The sequence below is a fragment of the Cricetulus griseus genome, chromosome 10, assembly GCF_003668045.3.
Source record: "Cricetulus griseus strain 17A/GY chromosome 10, alternate assembly CriGri-PICRH-1.0, whole genome shotgun sequence".
Classification (NCBI taxonomy): Eukaryota; Metazoa; Chordata; class Mammalia; order Rodentia; family Cricetidae; genus Cricetulus; species Cricetulus griseus.
Genome location: NC_048603.1, coordinates 20,615,824 through 20,637,584, shown reverse-complemented (window position 1 = coordinate 20,637,584; position 21,761 = coordinate 20,615,824). Strand labels below are relative to the sequence as shown.

General features: G+C 48.9%; 1 protein-coding gene across 2 annotated transcripts in view; it reads right to left on the bottom strand.

Annotated features, from left to right (window-relative positions):
* Positions 1–5,012: 5,012 nt before the first annotated feature.
* Positions 5,013–21,761, bottom strand: part of LOC100770129 (zinc finger protein ZFAT) — a 174,377-nt gene continuing 157,628 nt past the window's right edge. For both annotated transcript variants that reach the window (XM_035449597.1, XM_027431701.2), the window contains one exon: positions 5,013–6,982. In XM_035449597.1, the coding sequence (XP_035305488.1) occupies positions 6,743–6,982 (240 nt within the window). In that variant the 3' untranslated portion in view covers positions 5,013–6,742. The remainder of the gene's footprint in view (positions 6,983–21,761) is intronic.

The window sequence follows — 21,761 nt, the reverse complement described above, 5'->3', positions numbered from 1 at the left end:
AGACCCTCTTACTGCCAACCTCTTACTGTGATGGGGAAACTGAGGCCCGATGAGATGACACTTTCAGGGTCACCTAGAGACCCACGGCATAGCGGGATTCATTAAGCATGTTCTGAGTCATATGAGGCCAAAGGAAAATCTGAGATCTTATCTCCATGTCTATGGCAGCCAAGAATGCCCGGGTGTTTCCATTTCCCAGAGGAAGTCACCGAGGCCCAGCATCAGAAGGAATGAAGGACCTCCTGGATGGCAAGTGGCTTTCTTTCACATTAGTCTGCACATTGAAATGGAGCTGCCACAGAGGCAGAGAGGAGCCCCATCTCCCTGGCTCTACAGCACACTCCAGAGGTCCTCTACAGTAGCTGTATACAGACACCAGCTTGGGGCAGCATGGGCCAATCAGGGGAATCCTAGCTCCCCCTACTGGTGGCTCATTGCCTCAGCTGATGGCAAGCCGCTTGACGCCATTCCCCCCGGAGACGGCACCTGCAGATGCTAGAAGTGTGGGAGGGAGCTGGACCTGGACACACACGTGTGAAAACTGCCGCTTGGTTCCAGGCTGCCACAACTCATGCATTCTGCAACCGGGAAGTGAGTAACACGGACTAGGAGGTAACATATGTAGACGCAACAAATATTCTCACTGTCAGCCTTATGTTATGGCATGGGAAGAAAAAAGGAGGCACAGACAAAACGTAAAACTTGCCCAAAGCTGTTTTAACTTAACTTAGGGACCACGGTGACACCCTGCTGTAAAAGGAGTTCTTAATTGGCATAGATAATAAAAGGCCAGAGTCAGGCAGAGGGAAATGCTGAGCAATCAGAGAGAAGGAGCAAGCCATACAACACCTTACCTCCTAAGCATCTCAGCAGAGAGCGGTTTCCTGTTTGTCCCTGCTTATATCCTGCTTCTGTCTAGCTACGTCATTTCCTGTCTGTACAGACCTCCAGACCTCTATGGTTAGCTAGGGGTAAGCTCCATTCTCTGACCCCCAGACAGGCTTTATTTGTGCAAGAAAGGTATCACCACATCCTGCAAGCATGGTACCATTTGCAGGCATGCAGACTTTCCCGGCAGAAGATCTGTGCCTTCCATCAGTATTCACTGCTCAGGTGTATGAAGTGACTTCTTGGAAGAGGTGCCAGCACACTGGCTTCCAAGAATGGTCTACTCTTCCCTTCTGTCAGCCTGTATCACCCTTCATGGATGGGGTGACATGATGGAGGGTCTTGGGTGGCTAGAATGTCTACCTTCTGCTCGTCCAGAAGCTTGTCCTCTGGGGAGCAGGTCAGATGCTGTCTAGGCCAATTGAATGTGGACAAGAGAGTACACTGGGTTCTGCTCATCGCTCTGACCATTCTCCCATAGATAAGGTCCATGATTAGTGGGCTGGGTGCCCAAGGCACTGACCGTTTTTCCAGCCAATAGTTTCTGGGTCACAGCCTTCCACTCACACAAGTACTTTTGGTAGTTACCCAAAAGTACTTTCACTAAATACGTACAGTTCTAGAGTGTAGAAAAACTGTCACAGAAGGAGCCAGATCATTTGTAGTGTCCCCTTCTGTGGACAGCAGGCCCTCTGGCCATCACATGATCAGCTCCTATGAGAACATAAGTCTTGCATCAGAGACTATAAAGGCCTGGGGCATGGGTAACAGCCTTAAGTTTGCAAACATTCCAACAAAACTGTTGCCCACTGCAAAGAAGCAGGCACTCTGGGGCTAGCTGTGACATCGTGGAGGGCCAGAAACAGACGTCCTGATCAACAGTATCTACAGCCATGGATGTTTTCTTTCTGGAGACTCCTGATGCACAACTCACACTGAGGAAAGAATGGCTGTATCTCTCTCTGTGACACCCACAGAGGGAGGGCTGGCCCTTGCAGTGGGTGTGGCTGTAAAGTCTCCCCTCTCCTGTTCTGACAAAAGGTGGTAAGGTCAGCAGCAGCAAGAACTGAAGGCATCATGAAGACAAGCCTTGCCCAGAACCTCACTGGGATGCACAGCTCCCCAGTGGGTCCAAGTGGGAACATTTGCACACTTGCTGGTCCAAGTGGGAACATCTGCACACTTGCTGGTCCAAGTGGGAACATCTGCACACTTGCTGGTCTAAGTGGGAACATCTGCACACTTGCTGGTCTAAGTGGGAACATCTGCACACTTGCTGGTCTAAGTGGGAACATCTGCACACTTGCTGGTCCAAGTGGGAACATTTGCACACTTGCTGGTCCAAGTGGGAACATTTGCACACTTGCTGGTCCAAGTGGGAACATCTGCATACTTGCTGGTCTAAGTGGGAACATCTGCACACTTGCTGGTCCAAGTGGGAACACCCGCACAATCGCTGGTCTTGTCATGGGAATGTGTCCACTGTCCTCTGAGCTTATTCATGCACACATATAACAGAGACAACCCCAATACTCTACACTTGGATGTGGTGAGCTAATTCACATTTCCCTCACATGATCCCTCCTCTCTCTACACATGGGTGTGTGTGGGGAGGGGAGCTGTGCTTGAATTTCAATTTGAAATCCTCACTCTCAAAGCGATGCTGTTAGGAGGTGATGACAAGGTCATAAAGCTGTGCCCCTGGGGACAAGCTTCTCTAGAGGGCCAGTGCTCTCTAGAAAAGACTTGAGCCTTTTCATCATCCTACCATGAAGGACACAGTTTGAAGGCGCCGCCTATGAAAATCAGGCGCTATTGTCATCAAACATCTTCTATCACTACAGCACAATACTTGTGGTGGGAGCTCAGAAAGGCTTATTTGGCTCCCAGCTTTGGGGGGTTCCAGCACCTGACGAGTTGGCCTATGGTGTTGTGCCTGTGATGAATCGGTGCATCATGGGAAGAGAACAGAGCAGAGGAAAACCGCTTATATCATGGCTGGGGGAAAAAACAGAAAGCAGGGAGTGGGGTGGGTAGTTTCATCATGAGGGGCCCCTTGAGAAGTGGTCCAGCCCCCTTAAGGCAGGGCTACTATCTCAGGGTCTGTGGCTCACAGATCTGATTAGGAGAGTCCAGGAGAGAGGCATGGGCACAAGAATCAAGACCAAGAGCTGTGTGGCAAGCACTACGGTCCCGGACCCAGTTCCTCTAGGGGACTCTGGCCTGACACAGCCTCCTCTGTCCCCACAGACCTTACTTTTCTCTTTTGTCTGCTTTGTGGTAGTTAATACACTAAGCTGTCATTGCCTTCTTAGTCTGCAGGAAGTGTAACAACTGTTATCTACCATAAGCCACCGAAGCTTTAAATTACGGCAGGAATGGTGACAGTGATAGATTAGAATTTTTAAAACTCAAACCCAAACGTGTCCCTGCTGTGGCTAACAAAAGGGTCTGGGTTTACTTCAAAATAAATTTACTTAGAAAATTTTGTGGTACATGGTAAGTTAAGTCCTCTCAGCACCCCTCCTCTTTTTTGATTTTTTTTTTGTTTTTTTTTTTTTTCTTCTCCAGTAAAGTATTAGTCTACTGAATTGATTCCCAAAGACATCCCCGTGGGACTTAATGTTATTACCACTTTGGAGAGACTGACGTAGCACTGGGGTGTTTCCAGGGAAAGCATGGACAATTCACTGGCAACCTTTCAAAGGGACAGAGCATGAAAAGGGTTTAGCACCCCTTGGTCTTTTTGCTCCAAAGAAAGATCTGAACAGCAAGGAGGAAGTTGTCAGCCACAAAAGCTAATGAATTTTAAATAGCTAGTACAAGAAAAATTAATTTGCTAAATTAGTCTTGTAGATACAGGTTAAAAAATGAGTCACTGTCACCTCAAAAGCATGAAATGCAAGTCAACACAGCTCAGAGTCATCAGCCTGGTGGAAGATCACGTCCATAGCTAAGCACTACCCCAAGGAGCCAAGGTTGCCCTCTGTCCAATACTTGCTGGGCTCATCAAGCATACTCTCATTCTATGGACATCTTTATCTACACACCAAGTAAGCATGCCCACTCTTCCCAGCGCCATTGTGAGGACTGACCTTGGGACAGTAAGCATCTCATAGGCTCATATGCAACAGGAGTGTGTTCATCACCTTCAGGCACCAATGAGGGGATGAAAGGGTTTGTCTGACCAAAGTCATATGCCTGCAGGGAAGGGAAATTGAGCTGTTCCTGTCCAGCCTGAATGCCAGCTTATGTGAGCCTGAGCAGCAAGTCCTGGCTGCAGAGGGACAGGCAGTGTAGATGATGTCAGAGGAGTTTTGGGAGCATCTGAAAACAGAGCTAGTGGCTTCAAGGCCTGCCCAACACCACACCGTTCCTGTAGCCCAGCCCAGTCCAGACCAGCCCTTGGTACTCCTGCCCTGCCGGCTGGCTAGGTGGCTCTGTAAGTTAAGCTTTTCCCTAATAAATACCCTTATATTTTTACCTGACTTCTTATTGGTAATTCCCACATTACTTGTCTGTTTCAGGTCTTAGACTGGCCCTGGGCTTCTCTTCTTCCACTGGCTCTTGTTCAAACTCATTCTTTGCTCCATATAGAAGATCCAGACTCTGAATCATTTCTCCGTGCTAGCATTCCCCATCATTAAAATGATACTTCTGGTCCCAATTCAATGGGCTGCGGCTGAGAGATAGCACAAATGTACCCTGGCACGAGTGAGCATCATGGAAGAATCTGTGGTCTGACCTTACAGGATCACAGGGAGTGAGCAGGTAGAATCTTGTAACACATCAAGATCAGGCCAAGCAAACACCCAACAGCAAAGAAAGCCTGAAGGCAGGGTCCAGTCAGCTTTTCAGTTCTTTATTTTTAATAATTCGTTTTTATTCAATGTCCATTGGTGGTTTGCCTGCATGTATGTCTGTGTGAGGGTGTCAGAAGCCCTGGAACTGAAGTTACAGACAGGTGTGAGCTGTCATGTGGGTGCTGGGAATTATGCCCAGGTCCTCCAGAAGAGCAGTCAGTGCTCGTAACTGCTAAGCCATCTCTCCAGTCCCCACGGTTATTTCTTAAACAGACATCAAATACAAGTTGCAGCCATGGTAGTGAGGAGGTCCAAAGTGAGAAGTAGGAACAAGTCATATTTTATTAGCACTGGGATGTTCCACCTGCCTGACAAAAATCGGCTTAGGAAAGAAGCTGTGACCATCAACCCTTCTGTCCCATCCTGGATGTCCACAAGGATAGAGACAGCCAGGGACACCAAGCTTTCAGTGTCTCTACTTTGCCAGCACTGTGAAAAGTATGTCTGGAATAGGGGTTCCTCCTACAGCGTGGAATGCCCCAGACCACCTGTTACACCCATCACTCTCCCTCTGCTCACCCCACCTCTGGCTCACTCAAGAGCGCTCTAGGGGGGTGTCTGAGCTTCCTCCTCTCCCTGGGGATACAAAGAGCAATGGACGCTTTTTGTGTGGGCCAAGGTCTCTGCCTTGGTTCAGCAGCCACTTGAGTCTGTCCATAATCACAGAACTTGGCAATCATCCTCATTCAGAAGAAACTGAATTTGGAGGAGAGAGCTAGCAACCTGCTGAGGACACTTGGGTGAGGGTGACAGGACCAGACTGGGGACGGATTCTCTGCCTCCACGTTGGTCACTGGCCATATCTGGAGACACTTGTTTGTACAGGAGGCTCCTTGGAACACTGGCTGACCCTGCCACCTCAGTCTGGCAAATGGCCACCGCCAACCAAGGTTTCTGGAATAAAACTCACCTCAGTCTCTTCACTACCTCCCTCCCCTCCTGGTACTGGCTGATGGATAACTTTCCCCACCTTCCCTTTGCAGCCACCCCAACTCTGGATGAGTGGAAATTCTTGTCTACTATCCAGTGTACACTGGGTGACAGGTCAGCCTAGCTGCTCCTCCCTCCATAATCCCCCAGCAAGGCCTATGACCCTTTCACAGACCACTGCCTCTAACCCATGCAAACAGAGGATCCTTCCTTCCTCTGAGGTGGGCGTACTCTCCTCTATGCCAAGACATTGCTTGTCTTTCTACTGAAGCTTTCTCCCACAAGGGCTAGAGGGTCCTGTAGGGTAAGGAGAAGGATAACTGGGCGGCCAACAGGCAGTGCCACTGTCTGTCTGTCGGTCTGTCTGTCTGTCTCCCACCCCTGAACACAGCTCCACTGGGAGAAGGGGACTTGGGTGGGGGAAGTGCAAACCACCCCCTAAGAAGGATGAGGGCTAGGCACAAATGCTTTCATTTCCTCCACCTCCCCAAGTGAGAGGTGAATAGAGAAAATGCATTTATTTTAAAAGCAGAAAGGACTCCAAGCTGGGCCCTTGTGATAGAGCGGTGTGGGGACCCCTCATTTGTCCCCAGGGCTCCTGCACTGAGGAGTTTGGGGCCCAGTGGATAATGCCTGAATGGTCCTAACCCACCCTACCCAGTGGTTGACTCTAAAAACATAAGGCCACTTGCTGTGTGGTGTTTGTCTCTCTTTCACAGACAATACAGTGGGCCCAGAGGAGGATGAGCACCTGGGGTGAGGGCGGGAGCAAAGGGCTGGGAATCTCTGGGTCCTGGAGCAAGGAGGGAGCAGGGCAGGGCAGTGGATGTAAAAGTCTTCTGGAAACAGAGGCAGCTGCGCCAGGGGTGTGACTTGTGCTCAGGGCTAGGGTTGTGTATTGCTGGTGACGCACTGGCTTTGATCACACAAAGGGCAGTGTAGAGAACACCACCCGGGCCAGTAGGCAGGAAGGGCAAGGACAGTGCCATTCCACAGGCCTGGTGGGTTAGGCGGTCCCCGGTGCCCACAAAGCCAAGGCTGCTGAAGGAGACTAAGGTCCTCTAGAGTTCTGGGGCCGGCTGCTCCCCAACCTGCTCCTCCACGGGCTGAACAGCCTCTTGTACATACACGATGAACTCGGAGGCCTCCCCGCCTTGTGTGTACACGGTCACTGTCTCAATGCCCTCCACGTCATCAGAGGACACCACCAGATGGTGCTGCTCGGCTAGCTCCACCGAGGCCTGCTGCAGGGTCTCCTGGATCATGACAGTGTGGTTGGAACTGGGCTCCTCATCGGTGACCTGGGAAGGAAGGAGAGAGGTGATACAGGGTGGCCAATAATTTCAGAATCACAAATGTGGCACCGGGAGCTGCACACAACCCCCTCATCAACATTGCATTGACTCTTGAGCCCTTCTCATGGAAGAGAATGAGACTCCCTGACATAGTGACACAGCCAGGTTCTTTACCATGTTGCAAACGGAAGAATCCACACCCTAAATCCAAACTCCCATCCTGACGTCAAGCTGCCTCCTCTGACCAGGCCAAGAGGTTAAGGCTCAGCTGTCACAGAATAGAGGAGGGGCAGAGCCAGCCATCAAAGCCATTATGGAGGACCCAGCGGTAAGTTAGCGGTTTAAGATTTTGCTCATGCAAACAGGAAAGGCAACTATTTGCAAACGGTGCACTACATAGCCCCACTGTTTTCTGAATAATTCATTTATTCATCCGTTCAAACATTTTCTTAAATACCTTCTGATCATTTGATAAAACTTTGTTACTTTTATAGCTACCACTAGACCATATACCATGGGAGGGGAGGGACAGTGTCTGTCTTGTCACAGCTATTCCCCAAGATCCAAAGTCGATGCATGGCACATAGTAGGTGTCCAATATTTGTGACTGGTGCTGTGATGTGTGATAAGATAGCCACACAGGGGATGAGAATTGACAGGGGTGACACAGAACAAAGCATGGCCTCACCATACATGACTTCTGGGTCCCATGCAGGTGTGGGGTGGCAGGAAGGCAGGGAAGGGGAACAGGACACCCAGGAGATGAGGGGGACTTGCTAAGACAGTCACACAAGCTCCCACTCATGATACTTCAGACAGTTATGATAGTGGCTTCCTACTCCCTGCCCATTCATGACTCTGTGGCCTGGAGGGTCTCACCTCAGCCCCTTTATTACTGCAGTTGCCTGAGGAGGAACAGGCAGGGCAGGCTCAGTTCATAGAGACTGGGGAGAGGGGAGGAGCATGTGGGTAGATTCTGGGCAATCTGACATTAGATACTAAAAGGAGAGGAGGTCTGAGAGAATTCAGAAGCTGCAAAGCTATTCTGAGGGAAAACTCTCCAGCCCATTCCTTTATTTGTATTTATTCGAACGAACCAAAACATTTGTTCGCCGTCTTCTGCTTATTTCATTTCGTTTATCTTGGAAGATGCACCAGGAACCAAGACTGTAGAGGTAAATGCTGACGTCTTTCACTTTGACAGCTCCAGACAGGAGACTGGGAAAGGGGTGGGAATATGCTACACATCTCTTCCCTTTCCTGTGGGTAAACTACACAGAGGCAGGGAGAAAGAATGGATGATAAACATTAAGTTCCTCAGGACTGCACATGTACAAAAAAAAAAAAAGACAGCGTGTTCCAGGTAAGTGTGACAGTGTCACTCAATAAGCAGGAGGGGAGAGACACAGTGAGATCGTGTGATACATAGGGCTGTGGGCAGAGTGACGGCTGGAGAGGAGGTCTAAAGTAAATCTACTTTATCTGCTACCTTTCATAGGTGTTAAAGTCTTTCTCCGTTTATGTTCTTAAATTTCCAGCCCCAGGTTGGTTTTGCCCAGCAAAGCCAGTACTATATTCATCCACTGACTTTCACACATGGTACATCATCTTGGGTTAGATTAAGTCACCAGAAAAGGTGGTAGACGATGGTAACTGCGTTTCACTTAAGTCCTAGCACAGACATGTCTTTGGTTAGCACAGGTCGAGCTACCGTGGGGCTCCGAGTCCACCTGCTGCCTCCTGGTGTACCTGCTCCATAATGAGCTAGGGGGAAGGGGGTACCAAAAGGGCTCACGAGCCTTTCTCCGTGTGCTCCTCAAGCGTTCTAAGTGTCATCTGATGCACTGGCTTTTCTGCCATTTCTGTAAGCCTCACCCCCAACAGCTCATACATAGTATCTGTTCCCTCTTCACAAATGGGATCATGAAGCTCCTAGGGGTCCAGTGACCCATCTAAGGCCGAGCAGTTCACAAGTAGCAAAAGCTGGACCATGTCTGTATGAACGAGTCTAGAGCTCTTTCTTCCTCGGCTGGCGCAGCGTGGCAGTGACTAATGGTATCCCATGTCACAGATTGATAGGATAGAATTATTGCTCCTTAGCCATCCGGGGCAGACAAAGGTTGGCTGTAAGGCTCTGACCATTCTCTTTGTTCAAAACGTTCACTCTGGCAGCTTAATCTATTAGCACGGGCTTAAAATTGTTCTCTGCAGCAGAAATAATATGGTTTTCACAGTGTCATTATCCCCCGAGATAGATACTCCATTTTCCTCAAATGCGGTATCTAGCATGTCTTTCAGCTAAATTATTAGCAGCACAGATAGCTTAATAGAAAACTTTAACCCACAGGACTACACCGATTACCCATTAAACCAGGTCCTGTGTTCTGTCTCAAGTGTTCTAGGATCAGGACTGAAGCCCGATAACGACCCACACTTGGCCGGTCTATTGATGCTGGAGACCCTGTCTCTCCACCTTCATCTCGTGGTGGGAACAGCAATGCTTGCTGTGCAGGTGCTAGCTCAAACAGCAGTATTTGTCCTATTTATCTAGCATTCGCTCTCGGTAGCATCCCAAGGAACTTAGCACCGACCCTCAGAGGGCGTGGGGGCTCAGGGAAGATGAGAAGCTAACTGCAGGGCCCAACCTACCACAGCCATGGATGGTCCAGTGCAGAGTAACGCTGAGCTTCTGGTGGACATGGAGCTTCAGGTACTGACAATAGCAGGACTAAGCCAAGGGGGCACAAAGCATCTTCCTGAGTCTCCTATCGGTTTCTTGGGCTGGACTGAAGCACAATCTCATTTCACTGACTCTTTCATAAGAATATACCCCGAGAGGCTCCTCTGCCAGAGTGTTTCATGCCTCAAGGTCATGCAACAGGGAGCAGGTCCGTCCTCCAACAGCACGGTCTTCTGGGCTGGGCAAATTCTCCCCTGCATCCTCAGCCCCAACTAGCCAGGAGAAAATGTGAGGAGGCACTTTGTCCAACAGAAAGGCCACAGACAAGGGGCAGAGTCCAGTCCACAGGAAGCCTGCAGAGCACTTCTTCCCCAAGGCAGCTCTTGACCTTTGGGTCACAGCCTCCCCACCCCCAGTCTCAACCTGAGCACATGTCCTTCAGTTTGAGACTGCACCAAACACAGCCCCCTGGGACATCAAAACAACCCAGAAACACAGCCAAGGACGCAGAAATATGACAAAGATAATTAAGGGAAGAGAAGGCTGTGGCTCATGGCTGAATCTCACCAGAGGCGGCTATGAAGGAAGGAGACAATGTTCCTACTAGCTGGTAGTGAAAGGAGCACTCTCTAAAGCCACCAGGGAGCACAGTGACAGGACACATCTGCAGCACACCCTCACCCAGAGATCTAGAAACTGTGTGCAAATAACGCCCTGGCACCAGATCCCCAACACACCTGTGGCAGGGCTGGAGGCCACATCCTCATCAACCGTCTCCTGAAACGAGCTTGCGCTCAGATCCGATGGGGCACTGGACAGGGAAAGTTGGATCCAGCGCGGCGCATAAATCAATGGTGGCCACAGCAAGGTGAAAGACTTCAGGTGCCAACAACGAAAGGAAACCAGGAGGACAGAGTGGGAAGGCCGGAGATATGTGACGAGGTCATTGCTTCCAGATGACACACAGCCAGCAGCACCCTAGCATTACAGGCTGCCCATGTGCCCAAGCCCGAGGGCCTCCGAAGGCCTGCGTGCAGACAAGGGGTTTCACTTCAAGGATCACAGTTGGAGCATCTTGTCAGGATAGGGTCCCTCATTTATGCCTTTCAAGAGACAGGAAGTCAAGCCCACCATCGTCACTGCCACCGTTGCCGCCATTGCCGCCGTTACCAGGGAGTCACACAACTTCAGGCATCCTTCACACTTCAAATTCATTTTTAAGTAAGCTGAGCCATGCTCCTTTTTATTAAACCATGGCTTGGAGAACAGCTCTCTCTAGAAGTCATTAGTGTCTGTGATAAGGAAGGCACCTAGGGCTGCAGCCCAGCAAATGAGCAAAGCCACTACACACACTCTTCTCTTTGGCACTCCTGTTGCTCAGGGCTGGTTGTCAAGACCTGCTGGGAACTCTGTGATAGGGAGACTGTCACAGGACTCAGAGTGTCAGCAGAAGGACTAACCATGCTCAAGACAACTGACAGAGCATAATGAGCCCTCGTCATGGGCAGGGCTATTAATGAGACCAGGCAGGTGACAAAAGAATTCAAGAGCGCGCCCCTCTCTCTCTCTCTCTCTCTCTCTCTCTCTCTCTCTCTCTCTCTCTCTCTCTCTCTCTCTCTCTCTCTCTCTTCTCTGTGTGTGTGCCTGTGTGTGTGTGTGTGTGTGTGTGTGTTATGTGTGTGTGTGTGTGGTGTGTGCCTGTGTGTGGTTGGTGTGTGTGTGTGTGTGTGTGTGTGTGTGTGTGTGTGTGTGATTGTGTATATGTGTGCCTGTGCCTGTGCTAGCTAAAAGTTTTACATCAACTTGACATAAACTATAGTCATCTGAGAGGGATGAACCTCAACTATGAAAATGCTGTAAGCAGACATGTCTGTCAGTCATTTTCTTAATTAGGGGTTGATGGCAAAGGGCCCAGCCCTTTGTGGGCAGGGCCACCTCTGGGCTGGTGGTCCTGGATTCAATAACAAAGCTGGCTGAGCCAGCACTGAGGGGTGTGTCAGTAAGTAGCTCCTCTCTATGGCCTCTGCATCCGATCCTGCTGTGAGATTGCTGCCCTGCTTGAGTTCCTGTCCTGATGTCCTTCAGTGATTCCCCTCACACTTTATGGATAGTGGCGGCTCACCTGAGCCGATGAGGGCTCCGGCCAGACATGGGTGATCCATTACTTAAAGCCAAGAAGGGAGCCTCTAAGGCCACCCACCATCTTTCTAACGAATCTTTACTAGTCACAGCAACCACACCATGGAGCCGAGGGTCCCCTCTGGAACTGTTCAGGTCCTGTCTGTCCTGGCCCTTTCCCCACCCCCACCTCCACACTCAGCTCTGGTCCCCAGGCACACACTCTTGTCTCAGAACTACCATCCATACTGTCCTTCCTGCCTCACTCACCTTCTCCTCGAGATCCTATTGTGACCTTGGGAACTGCAATTTGCGTTCTGACTTTTAAGAAGTCTCCCAGGCTCCTAGAATTGATGTTTCCATATAACCTTGTATTGACACTGGCCAGGTTTTCACCCAATGAGGTCACGGGATTGATTAAACTATCTCTGAGAAACACAGAATTCATTACTACCCCTGTCTGCCAGAGTCCAGGCTCACCTAGCAAATGGTGAACAGTATCTCTGTTTCTTAAATGGGCCATGGAGTTTACTGCCTAAGGTACGTGCTCAGCTTCTCCAAAGACAACCAAGTAAGGCCCATTTATTTCACTATCAAAGATAAAGAAAGGGACTTGGCCAAGAGAACATTTCTGCACTGAGACCCCAGAGGAATCACAGAACAGTACTTTGGACAGTCTATGCACCAAGCTCCTTAGTTTGGGATACTATTTCTAGAGAGGACCATGGCTCTGATTTCCAAGGTTGCCCACAACACAGAATGCTGCTGCTAATGGAATCTAAGCATCTTCTTGGCTACTATCCTAGCAATGTCAACAGATGGGCAAGCCGTCAAGTCTGCTGAGTCCTGAAGTGACCAAGGGACAAAGAAGCAGGAAAGCTTCAAAGTCAGGGGACAGGCTAGCACTGAGCTGTTGGGGGGAGGGGTGTCACTCTCTTAACCTGGGCCTATGGCATACTAATAATTGTTTGTAAGACAGATAAAAGAATGACCTCTGTACTGACACAAGTGTAAATGGTGAAACGGATAATGAATACACCGTTTATGACAAGCTACCCACAATACACATTTCTCCTAGGTGGAATTCCCACAGGCCTCAGATAGCGTACAGGCCTTCTTCTGTTAGTGAATTAGTACATGCCAAATACTTTGCTGACAGAGTCCAGACCGGTCCCTGATGTACCAGACTTGTCTTATATCAGGGCACTAGCCAGGGTGGGGTGGAGTAGAAGGGAAGCAGTTTATACTCAGGAATCCTGAAAATGGTGACCCTGGTCTTGAGTCTGGAGAATGGTAAGAAGTACAAAGAGGTGGGAAAATAAACAGGCAGGAGAACACAGCACACTGGTGCCCTGGTAGGCCAACCTCACACATTTCAGTACCAACGGAGCAGAGGGCCAAGAAAAGAGGTGGAGAGAGGGAGAACCGAGCAGACAGAACACCCGGAAACTAGGTCGTTAGGAGTCTTACAGGGATGGCAATGCTAGTAAAATTAATGGGTGCAGCTCTCCAACAGACAGAAGAGACACTTGATCAGATTAGGATCTACTCCTGCCATGCTTGGAGCATGATGAAGACGAGACAGGAAAAGAGCAGAGGTCAGGGTCGGGCTAGAATTCATTAAAGGCAAATGAGGCCATAGTACACAAATGGGTACAGGAGGGAGGAGGTCACAGTGGAATCTTTCCCCATTGTCAAACTCCATTTCCTCCCCACCCATTCCAGGAAGGCTCTCGTGGCCTGCCTGCCCGGGACCTCCACCTTCTGTTTCCCTCCGTCTGCATCCTACCCAGATGCTGGCAGCACCAGGCCTCTCTGGTCTCTTCTCTCTGGTCTCTTCCCTCACTGGGCCGCTCATCGCCTTCTGCCAATGTCCCTCTTTACTGTCCCTTTCTCCTCCTCTGCACGTGGTGCTCAGTACCCAGCTTGCATATGGGCTCTGTCCACATCTGTCCTCTGTCTTCTTGGTCTCATGACTTCAGATATTGTCTTTAGGCTTAGGGACGTCTAACCCAGACCTCTCACGTGAAATCCAAGTGTGAAGCTTACACTTACTAGACACATCCAGCTGGATGCCAACCAGTCACTTGGAAGCTAGGAGAGCAGAAACTTTCCTATTCACTTCCTAAATACAGAGGCTTTCCCTCTCTCGTTAGCACACTGGCCCCAGAACTCATCTTTCCTCAGCCTTGCTGGTAGCTGCTGTACCCATGGTGGACTTTGCTCCAGTGGTAAGAAAGACATTTGAAACAACTCAGAATAGTATTCCGTGTGGGGGCTCAGAACTCTGGAGTTGGTCTCAGTGAGTTGACAACCACACATCAACACTTCCTTGGAGTCTCAAGGCCACCTAGCCTGTTTGGCTCAAAGCCTTCTTCTACTTTCAGATTTAAGAGTGTGGGGAGGGGGTGACTTTCTCATGATGTCACCTCTCTGGCTCTAGCTTCGTTCTCTATGCCCTCTTACAGAGGTTAAGGACAAGACAGCCAGCTGCCCATCTTAAACGGAGTCAAGTCAGAATTGCTTTGCAAGTAAGTAGAAGCAGACGCACACAAGCAGGTTCCATATCTACGGAGAAACTACCATTCTGCTGACCTCTGTGTCTTTGTGTAGTTGTGAGTGAGGATTTCTCATTGTTTTATGGTGACTTGGTCCATTTACTTTGCCTTAGTATAGTTAGAACACTAGACTGCTTGTTTCTTTTTTGTCATATTGAAGGACTTTAGAATTAACAAAGAAATAACTAAGAAGAAAAACAATCCTCTCACCCTAAGAACAGGGAGACCTGACTTAAAACCTAACCAAAGTCACAATGACCCAAGCCCCTGGAATTTCTTAGCTGGCAGATATAACTCCCTTACAAGGCCACAAGACAACCTAACTGAATACCAAGAATTCCTAGAGGGCCACCCTGACCTAGGGTCATGAAGATAGAAACAGACTATCCCACTGAGCCAGGAGACCATCCGGCCCCAAAGATAAGAGATCTCCAAAGGATCTGTGACTCTGGTCACGTACCCAAACCCCTAAAAGCCTATGGTTTTTTCTCCTATAAAAGGAGCCTGCTTTAGAGGAACAGGGCTTCTTCTTTGTCTGTCGGACTGGGAAGCCCGTTTGCGCAAACGTCCCATAATAAACTTACCTCTTGTTTTTGCATCAGCTGGACTGGACATTGAGTGTTTTGGGGGGGATCGTCCGATTTGTAGAGACTCCTCGGTCCGAGGGTCTTTCAATATATGCTTGGGTTTCTGGGGTAGTAAAATCAATGGGACAAAGCAGCTACCATTCAATGAGAACTCTGGGTCCGTGGGCTGGTGAACCTGTGAGCTGTCAATTGTCAGCCCTCCCCAGCAGCCAGATAGATCTTCTAGTTACTAGCTAGTTTGGCATGTCACTAGAAGAACAAACTGGGCCTGGGGCTGATGTCCTCAGAGCCACTATGTTATCATCACCTCACTGCCTGACTTGTGTCCTGGGGCTCAGCTGTTCCTACATACTCTTCAAGACAGAAGGAAAAGATGGAATGAATGATTTCATCCAAAGAACCAGCATCATCTAAGGTCCTTCACCTCAAAACACCCTGACTCCCAGGACAGCCAGAGCTATTATTTCCCAGACCGAACTCAACATAGCCAAACAGTGAGAATGACAACAAAGCTTGCAGCATCCTTGGATGTGGCATAGCCCATGCACATTGTGGCTGGGGAAAGGAGTACCCTCCTCCCAGCAGTTATGTTTGTCACACTGTTTGTGTCATCGCCATGCCATTGCTTCCCCCATGCTCTCAGGAGAGAGGCAGATCTGCTTCATGGGAGTCACAGCAGGCACATTCCCTGTGACAACCTGGCTCAGGAGTGGAATCCCATGTATTGGAAACAGAGAAATTATAAATGCAACCCCAAATTTGTTGGGGCAAGAGAAAGGGTAAATGAATGGGCTTTGTGGGAAAACATCATAAATTTCTAACTCTGGAACTATGTATTTATATACAAGACCAAAATGGGGTGATGCTATCTGTGGGAAACTTGTAGAAACTTGTAGAAAACAAAAATATTCACAGGCAGGAAGAAGCCATTCCAGGCATCACTGAAGATTGAAAACCTTTTAAAAGGGAAAGAATGCAAGGAAGGAAGAAGACCGTGACTCACTCTACGCCAGGCAACCATCCTTCACAAGGGAGACGGTGCATTACCTCCTCTGCTTGCCATTTTTCTCCTGGTTGTACACAGGCAGCTAGTACTTCTCTTTTCTGGGAACACATATCTCAGATACAGTCCCAAGACAAGTTGGCACAGTTGCTCACTGACATCTGTTCCGGGTCTCTACAGCAGTTTCCAGGGTATGAGATGCTAGAACCCGTGGTGAGCACAGAACCACAGCTGTGTCCTGTCTGTGAAGGCACAGGACAGGTAGATGTCTCGTGTTTACATAAGTTTGCCCATTCAAGTTTCCTGACCCAATCTGAATGGAAAGGGCCAACTGTCTTTTGAGAAAGAGTTTGCTGAAAGGAAGAGGAAAATGATAGGCAGGATTCTTCCTGGACTGAGTCATGAGACGAGGACCAATGGTTTCTATATTGAACGGATCAACTTACTGCACAGCAAACAGACGTTTCATTAACTGAACATCTCACCCTCTCCATAACTTAGACTCTCAGTCCCATTTAGTTCCCCCCCCCAACAACCACTTGCCTGAGGGGATTAAAAAAAAAAAAAAGGAGACCCATGTCTTGTGAGCTATAAGCAGTCAGGAGAGCAGCAAGGTGTCTCAGAGAGAGTAGGTAAAGAGTAGAACACAGTTACTGTGAGGTGCCATCCCTTCAGGAGAAAGAGCCCACAACTGGTCCCATGCCCCAAAGACCAGGTTCCAACACATGAACCAACCCTGAACACTTGGCGCATGCCTCTCTGTAGGATGAGTATGTAGTACCTGTTTCACACTGCGTGCCCAATAAACAGTGAACTGTGCTAGCAGAGAGGCATCTTAAAGGCCCCACTGAAACGAATGGCAGAGTGGTCACAGTCAGGGGGAGAGGCTTGTACTTCAAGAGTGCACGTCACTGCCCAGGGCCTCTCCAGGTTAAAGATTCCATACATAGAGCGCAGGAAGTCTCTGCCTCTAATAGCAACCCTAATCAATGGTTTCATATTTCTCAAGAGAAAAGATCTCCACCCTACCCACCTAAATTTCCAGTCACCCAGGCTTCCAAACTCTGTTCTTTCTCATTGTCCACCATTTTCTCAGTCTGGTGGGGAGGGGATGGAACAAGGCCTTGGACAGGACTTTTGTCCTGATGTCCTGAGGATTCTAATTTTTCAGCAGGTGTATCCAATTCCATGACCAAGAGCACTCCAGAAAGAGTTTGTTTTTGCTCCCACTCACCAAGTGCACAGGCCTACCTCTCTTGGCTGTTTCTATGAGAGAAGAGTGCTCTAACTCTCAGGTCGATGCACCCACCTTCTTGCTCAATGTCCCCGGCCCTCTCCTTTTTACTCCGGCTTACACCCCTCACCATCAGTCACATCAAATCAACCTCTTTCTTAGCTTGGGCTGCTGTAACAGAGCATCTTAGACCAAGTGGCCTATGAACTGTAGGGGTGTAGTTTTCTCAGTTCTGAGAGAACAGACAATGAAATATGATATCAAGGTCCCAATACGGCTGGGGTCTAGGGAGGAACCTGGTCACCACACAGCGCTGACTTCATGTAATCTCATGGTTGTGAAGGAGTGTGAACTAGTTTTTGAGCTCTATTTAATGACATTAGTCCCACTCATTGAGTGTCCCATCTCCATGACACAGTTGAAGCCCTACTTTCTAATGCCACAATCTCATTTGGGGTTAAAGTGTAACATATGCATTCTGGGAGATACAAACATTCCTTCCATAATGGCCTCTCCCAGGAAGGGCTGACTTTGTGGAAATGACTCAAATTGACTCAACAAGATTGTACAGGGGCCCATAGGTGTGTGTTAACTGAGGTAATGTAATTGTTTATCTTCCAGGATGAGGCACACAACAACCTCTCCTAAGAAAGGGGTGGGACTGGAGAGGCAGTTTCATGATAGCATGCTTGCTTAGCCAGGGCGGGGCTCTGGTTTCAATACCTAGCGACACAAAACAACTAACAAGGAAAAAGTGTCCTTTTTAACTATTTTACCTTTCTGGGACTCCCAGGATGGGGCCTAGATAATTCTTGCTGCCTGCTGAACAGAATCAACTGAAGAGAAACATGCATACTTGAACTCTACACAAATAGGAAAGAGTTAAGGAGCTATGCTATGTCTGTAGTGCCAAGGGCTAAAATACTGAACATGTACTAGCACAGGGCTGACTGTTTCATTTACATAATCTATTCAATGGCCCCACTGGGGAGATTCTATTATTTTAACATATTACAGAGGAGGAAACTGAAGTTCAATGAGAAGTACTTTGTCCAAGGTCATGGGCTGTGCAGTGACAGATCTGAGGTTCAAACCAGGGCATTTACATCTCCCATCTAGGCGTTTGTTCCACTGATGGTTATGTCAAGGGAGACCCATCCACTGTGACACTCCCAAGGTTGACACCCAGGTCACAGACTCTGTGGAAGGCATGCCTTTACGCTTTCCACACAGCAAGGCACCCACAGCCTGCCTGGAGATGCTAAGTCTGCTCAGTGAAGGCACTAGAGCCCTGTTAGCTCAGCATCCTTGCTTGGGTCTGAGCTCACTTTCATGATTATAAATACTTATGATGCCTGTGAAATGCACCAGGCCCTGAGTTGGGTGCTTGACAGCCCAGGGAGACCAAACTCCACCTACCGTTAGACCTCCAATGTGATAAGAACGAAGCGTGCACAGAACCATACTAGGTTATGGTTTGGGCAAAGTCTCTAAGAACTGGGTAGGGAAGAGGGTACTGCTACCTTCCCATACTTCACTCCTGCCCAGAAAGGAGGAGAGCTTCTTGCAGGAGGGGTCTTCTTGTGGGGGTAGTCACTGCCACTCACTCTCCTCCTTTCTAGTTAGAGTTAGGGCAGAGGGACAGAGAGCAAACTGAGGGCTCTTCCAGCCTGAAGCCCTTCCTGGAAAAGCAGGAAATCTGCCAATGCCTTCAGTCTATTCTCTGACCATGGCCCTATATGGCAGAGTACTGCACACAGGTCTGATCTATTTGGTTCAGATTTGATCCATCATCTATATTGCCTAAGAAATTATTGGAAAGGTAGTAGCTTAAAACACCCCAGCACTCCCTCCCTGCCACTGACAATTCAAACTGTACAGGTGGCTGCCACTAAGTAGAGATGTCTGTGGATCAGATTAGGCCTCAGTGGCCAAGCTTCCTTCTTTAGAATCTACAATGTCAGGCAATAACAAAGAATCACTAACATTGGCAGGCACTAGAGGACAGCACCTTGTGGATTGAGAGGCCCACTAAGGGCTTCCTGAACGCTCACCACCAAGAAGAGGCCAAGACATGCAAACACTCATCCAGGGCCATTCCTACATCAGATGCACACACACACACACACACACACACACACACACACACACACACACACACACACACACACACACACACACCTCTAGGTAGGAATCAATTCTACAAAAGAGGAAGAGAAGGCACCGGATTAGGATGGTGGGAACTAAGCAGGGGATGGGGGCTGGGCTTAAGAGGGCGGGTGGCCATGGGATCAGCCGGAACACAGTGAGGTTCCTGTCTAAGTTTATGGGCAGCCCTAGGTTATCAGGAGAGTTGTAAGCGCTGGAGAGGTACATAGTGAAATCAATGGGTCTGCGGCAAGACTGATGCCTATAAATGTAATAAGCTTCCCAATGCCATTGCTACTAGCCCTGGAGAGCACAGTTTGAAGAGTGGGGAGACACAGACAGTGGCCATAGATGAAGGTAGTTTTCAAGGCATCCTGTACAGTGGCACTTGAAGAACATGCTGGTAGGTGACATAGAGAGGGTAGGAGAAGCAAGGTGGTTCCCAGGCTCGGATTGACAAGGGAAACAAAGAAGGGGGGAAGGGGTAAGAAGTGGATAGTTTCTTTCCACTGTGGGGGATTCCTGTGGCCAGGATGGAGGCTACTGGCTCAGTGGGAATTTGGAGCAAGGGCTAACCCACAGTTGTACTGTGTGGGGACAAACCCAAGAGAGGCCACACTGCATCTTATCTTTTATTTCCTCCCATCAGGGTGGAACAGCTCTGGCCTCAGCCCTACACCTGAAATAGACCAAGTGACTTCAACCAGCCACAATCTTTCCCAGAGTACAGATGCTGAGAGGAGGGACAGAACTAAACAAAACCCATCGAGGAGGAGGAACAGCAAACAGCTATGAAGCTAACGGTGCAGTTTTCCTCTTGTCCCGCCAAGTCCCACTGCTGCTTCCAGCCCCCAAATGAACACACAGATGATATGGTGGTTATAAACTGTTGGCTGATGAAGAGGGCTTCTTACTGGCTAGCTCTGTCTTAATTATTAACCCCTTTCTATTAATCTAAGTATTTCCACGTGGTCTTATCTTACCAGAGAAGGGTTAGGACCTGTTACTCCTTTGACGGCCTACATGGCGACTGCTTTGGCGGGCTCCCTCTGCCTACCTTTCCCAGAATTCTCCTTGTCCTAGCCCACCTATCTTCTGCCTCATTGGCCAGTGTTTTATTCATCAACCAATAAGAGAAACATCTACATAGAAGGACCTCCCCCACCAAAACTGTAATTAATGTCAGTATCAAAACCGCCTTTAACCCCAGCACTCAAGAGGCAGAGGCAGGCAGATCTCTGAGTTTGAGGCCAGCCTGGTCTACAGAGCGAGTTCCAGGACAACCTCCAAAGCCACAGAGAAACCCTGTCTCAAAGAAAAACCAAACCAAACCAAAACAAAACCCCCAAAACCTCAAGTGGGATTCTACAGCTTGTAGTGGACAACAGTAGGAAAGTTGGGGCTTACAAAAAAAGGAAGAAAGGGGCAATTCTCAGGAGACTGGCATCCTCAGCTCTAAAGGTGGGATATATGCAGGGGGGGGGGAGGCACCATAACGAAGAAACAAAGCCTTTGTTTGACTTCTGCAGACCGTGTCTCATATGTCCAGAGATGTGTCATGGGACTTATTTCTGCTTCTAAGATTTTTACAGAGACATGGACTTTTCAGCATCTGCCAAGACATGAGAGGGCTCAGCAAGTAATAAAAGAGCTTTGAGAGGGAAGTCATTGGGAAGAAATTTCATTTAGGAAGAAGAAAAAGGAAAGGTTTGAAAGGCTGGGGGAGAGCCAAGGAAGGCCTGCAGAGGACAAAGGTGGCAGGCACTAGGTGACAAGGGAGGGTGCGATGCAGAGTGTTCTGTCCATCTCCATGCTGAAGCTCACGGATCAGCAACAGCAGAACACATGCTCTGTGAGGAAGGGGCGACACGCGTGTGCCCTAGGAGGCTGCCTGCTTGAATATTAGGAACCCAAGAGAATCAAAGTTGGCAGGGGCTTGGGATCAAGTCAATTTTATGGCAAATTTCCTGAGGTGGGAGCCGAAGCTCATCCACCAACAAAAACCAAACCATGAGGTGAGAAGTCTGTCACAGAGAGGGCTGTGAGGGGTGCAAGAGGGAGAACTTTGAGGAGACTTTGTTTTTCACAAAGAGTTGAGAGTGCAAGCCATCAAGAGAGTGACAGCCAGGAGGATCAGAACAAGGTCCTCACAGGTCAGGGCTAGAAAGTGAAGCCTTGTCTCAAAGAGCAAAGCAAACCAATAGTGCAAACAGAAGAGCTGGGAATTAAACAGTAAAACGTGGCTTGGAGGCGGCTGCTGGAATCCTCAGCATCGAGTATTAGACCCCCTGATCCCAGCAAGAGTTTACTCTCTGTTCCTGTGACACGCACTGACCTCTGTCCAAATGTACACATGCACACACATACACAAATATGCATATTCATGTGTCCTTAGTCTTCTATGAAGAATCCCTTAGACGAACCACAGTGATGGGACTGTGTGTGATAGAACAGAGA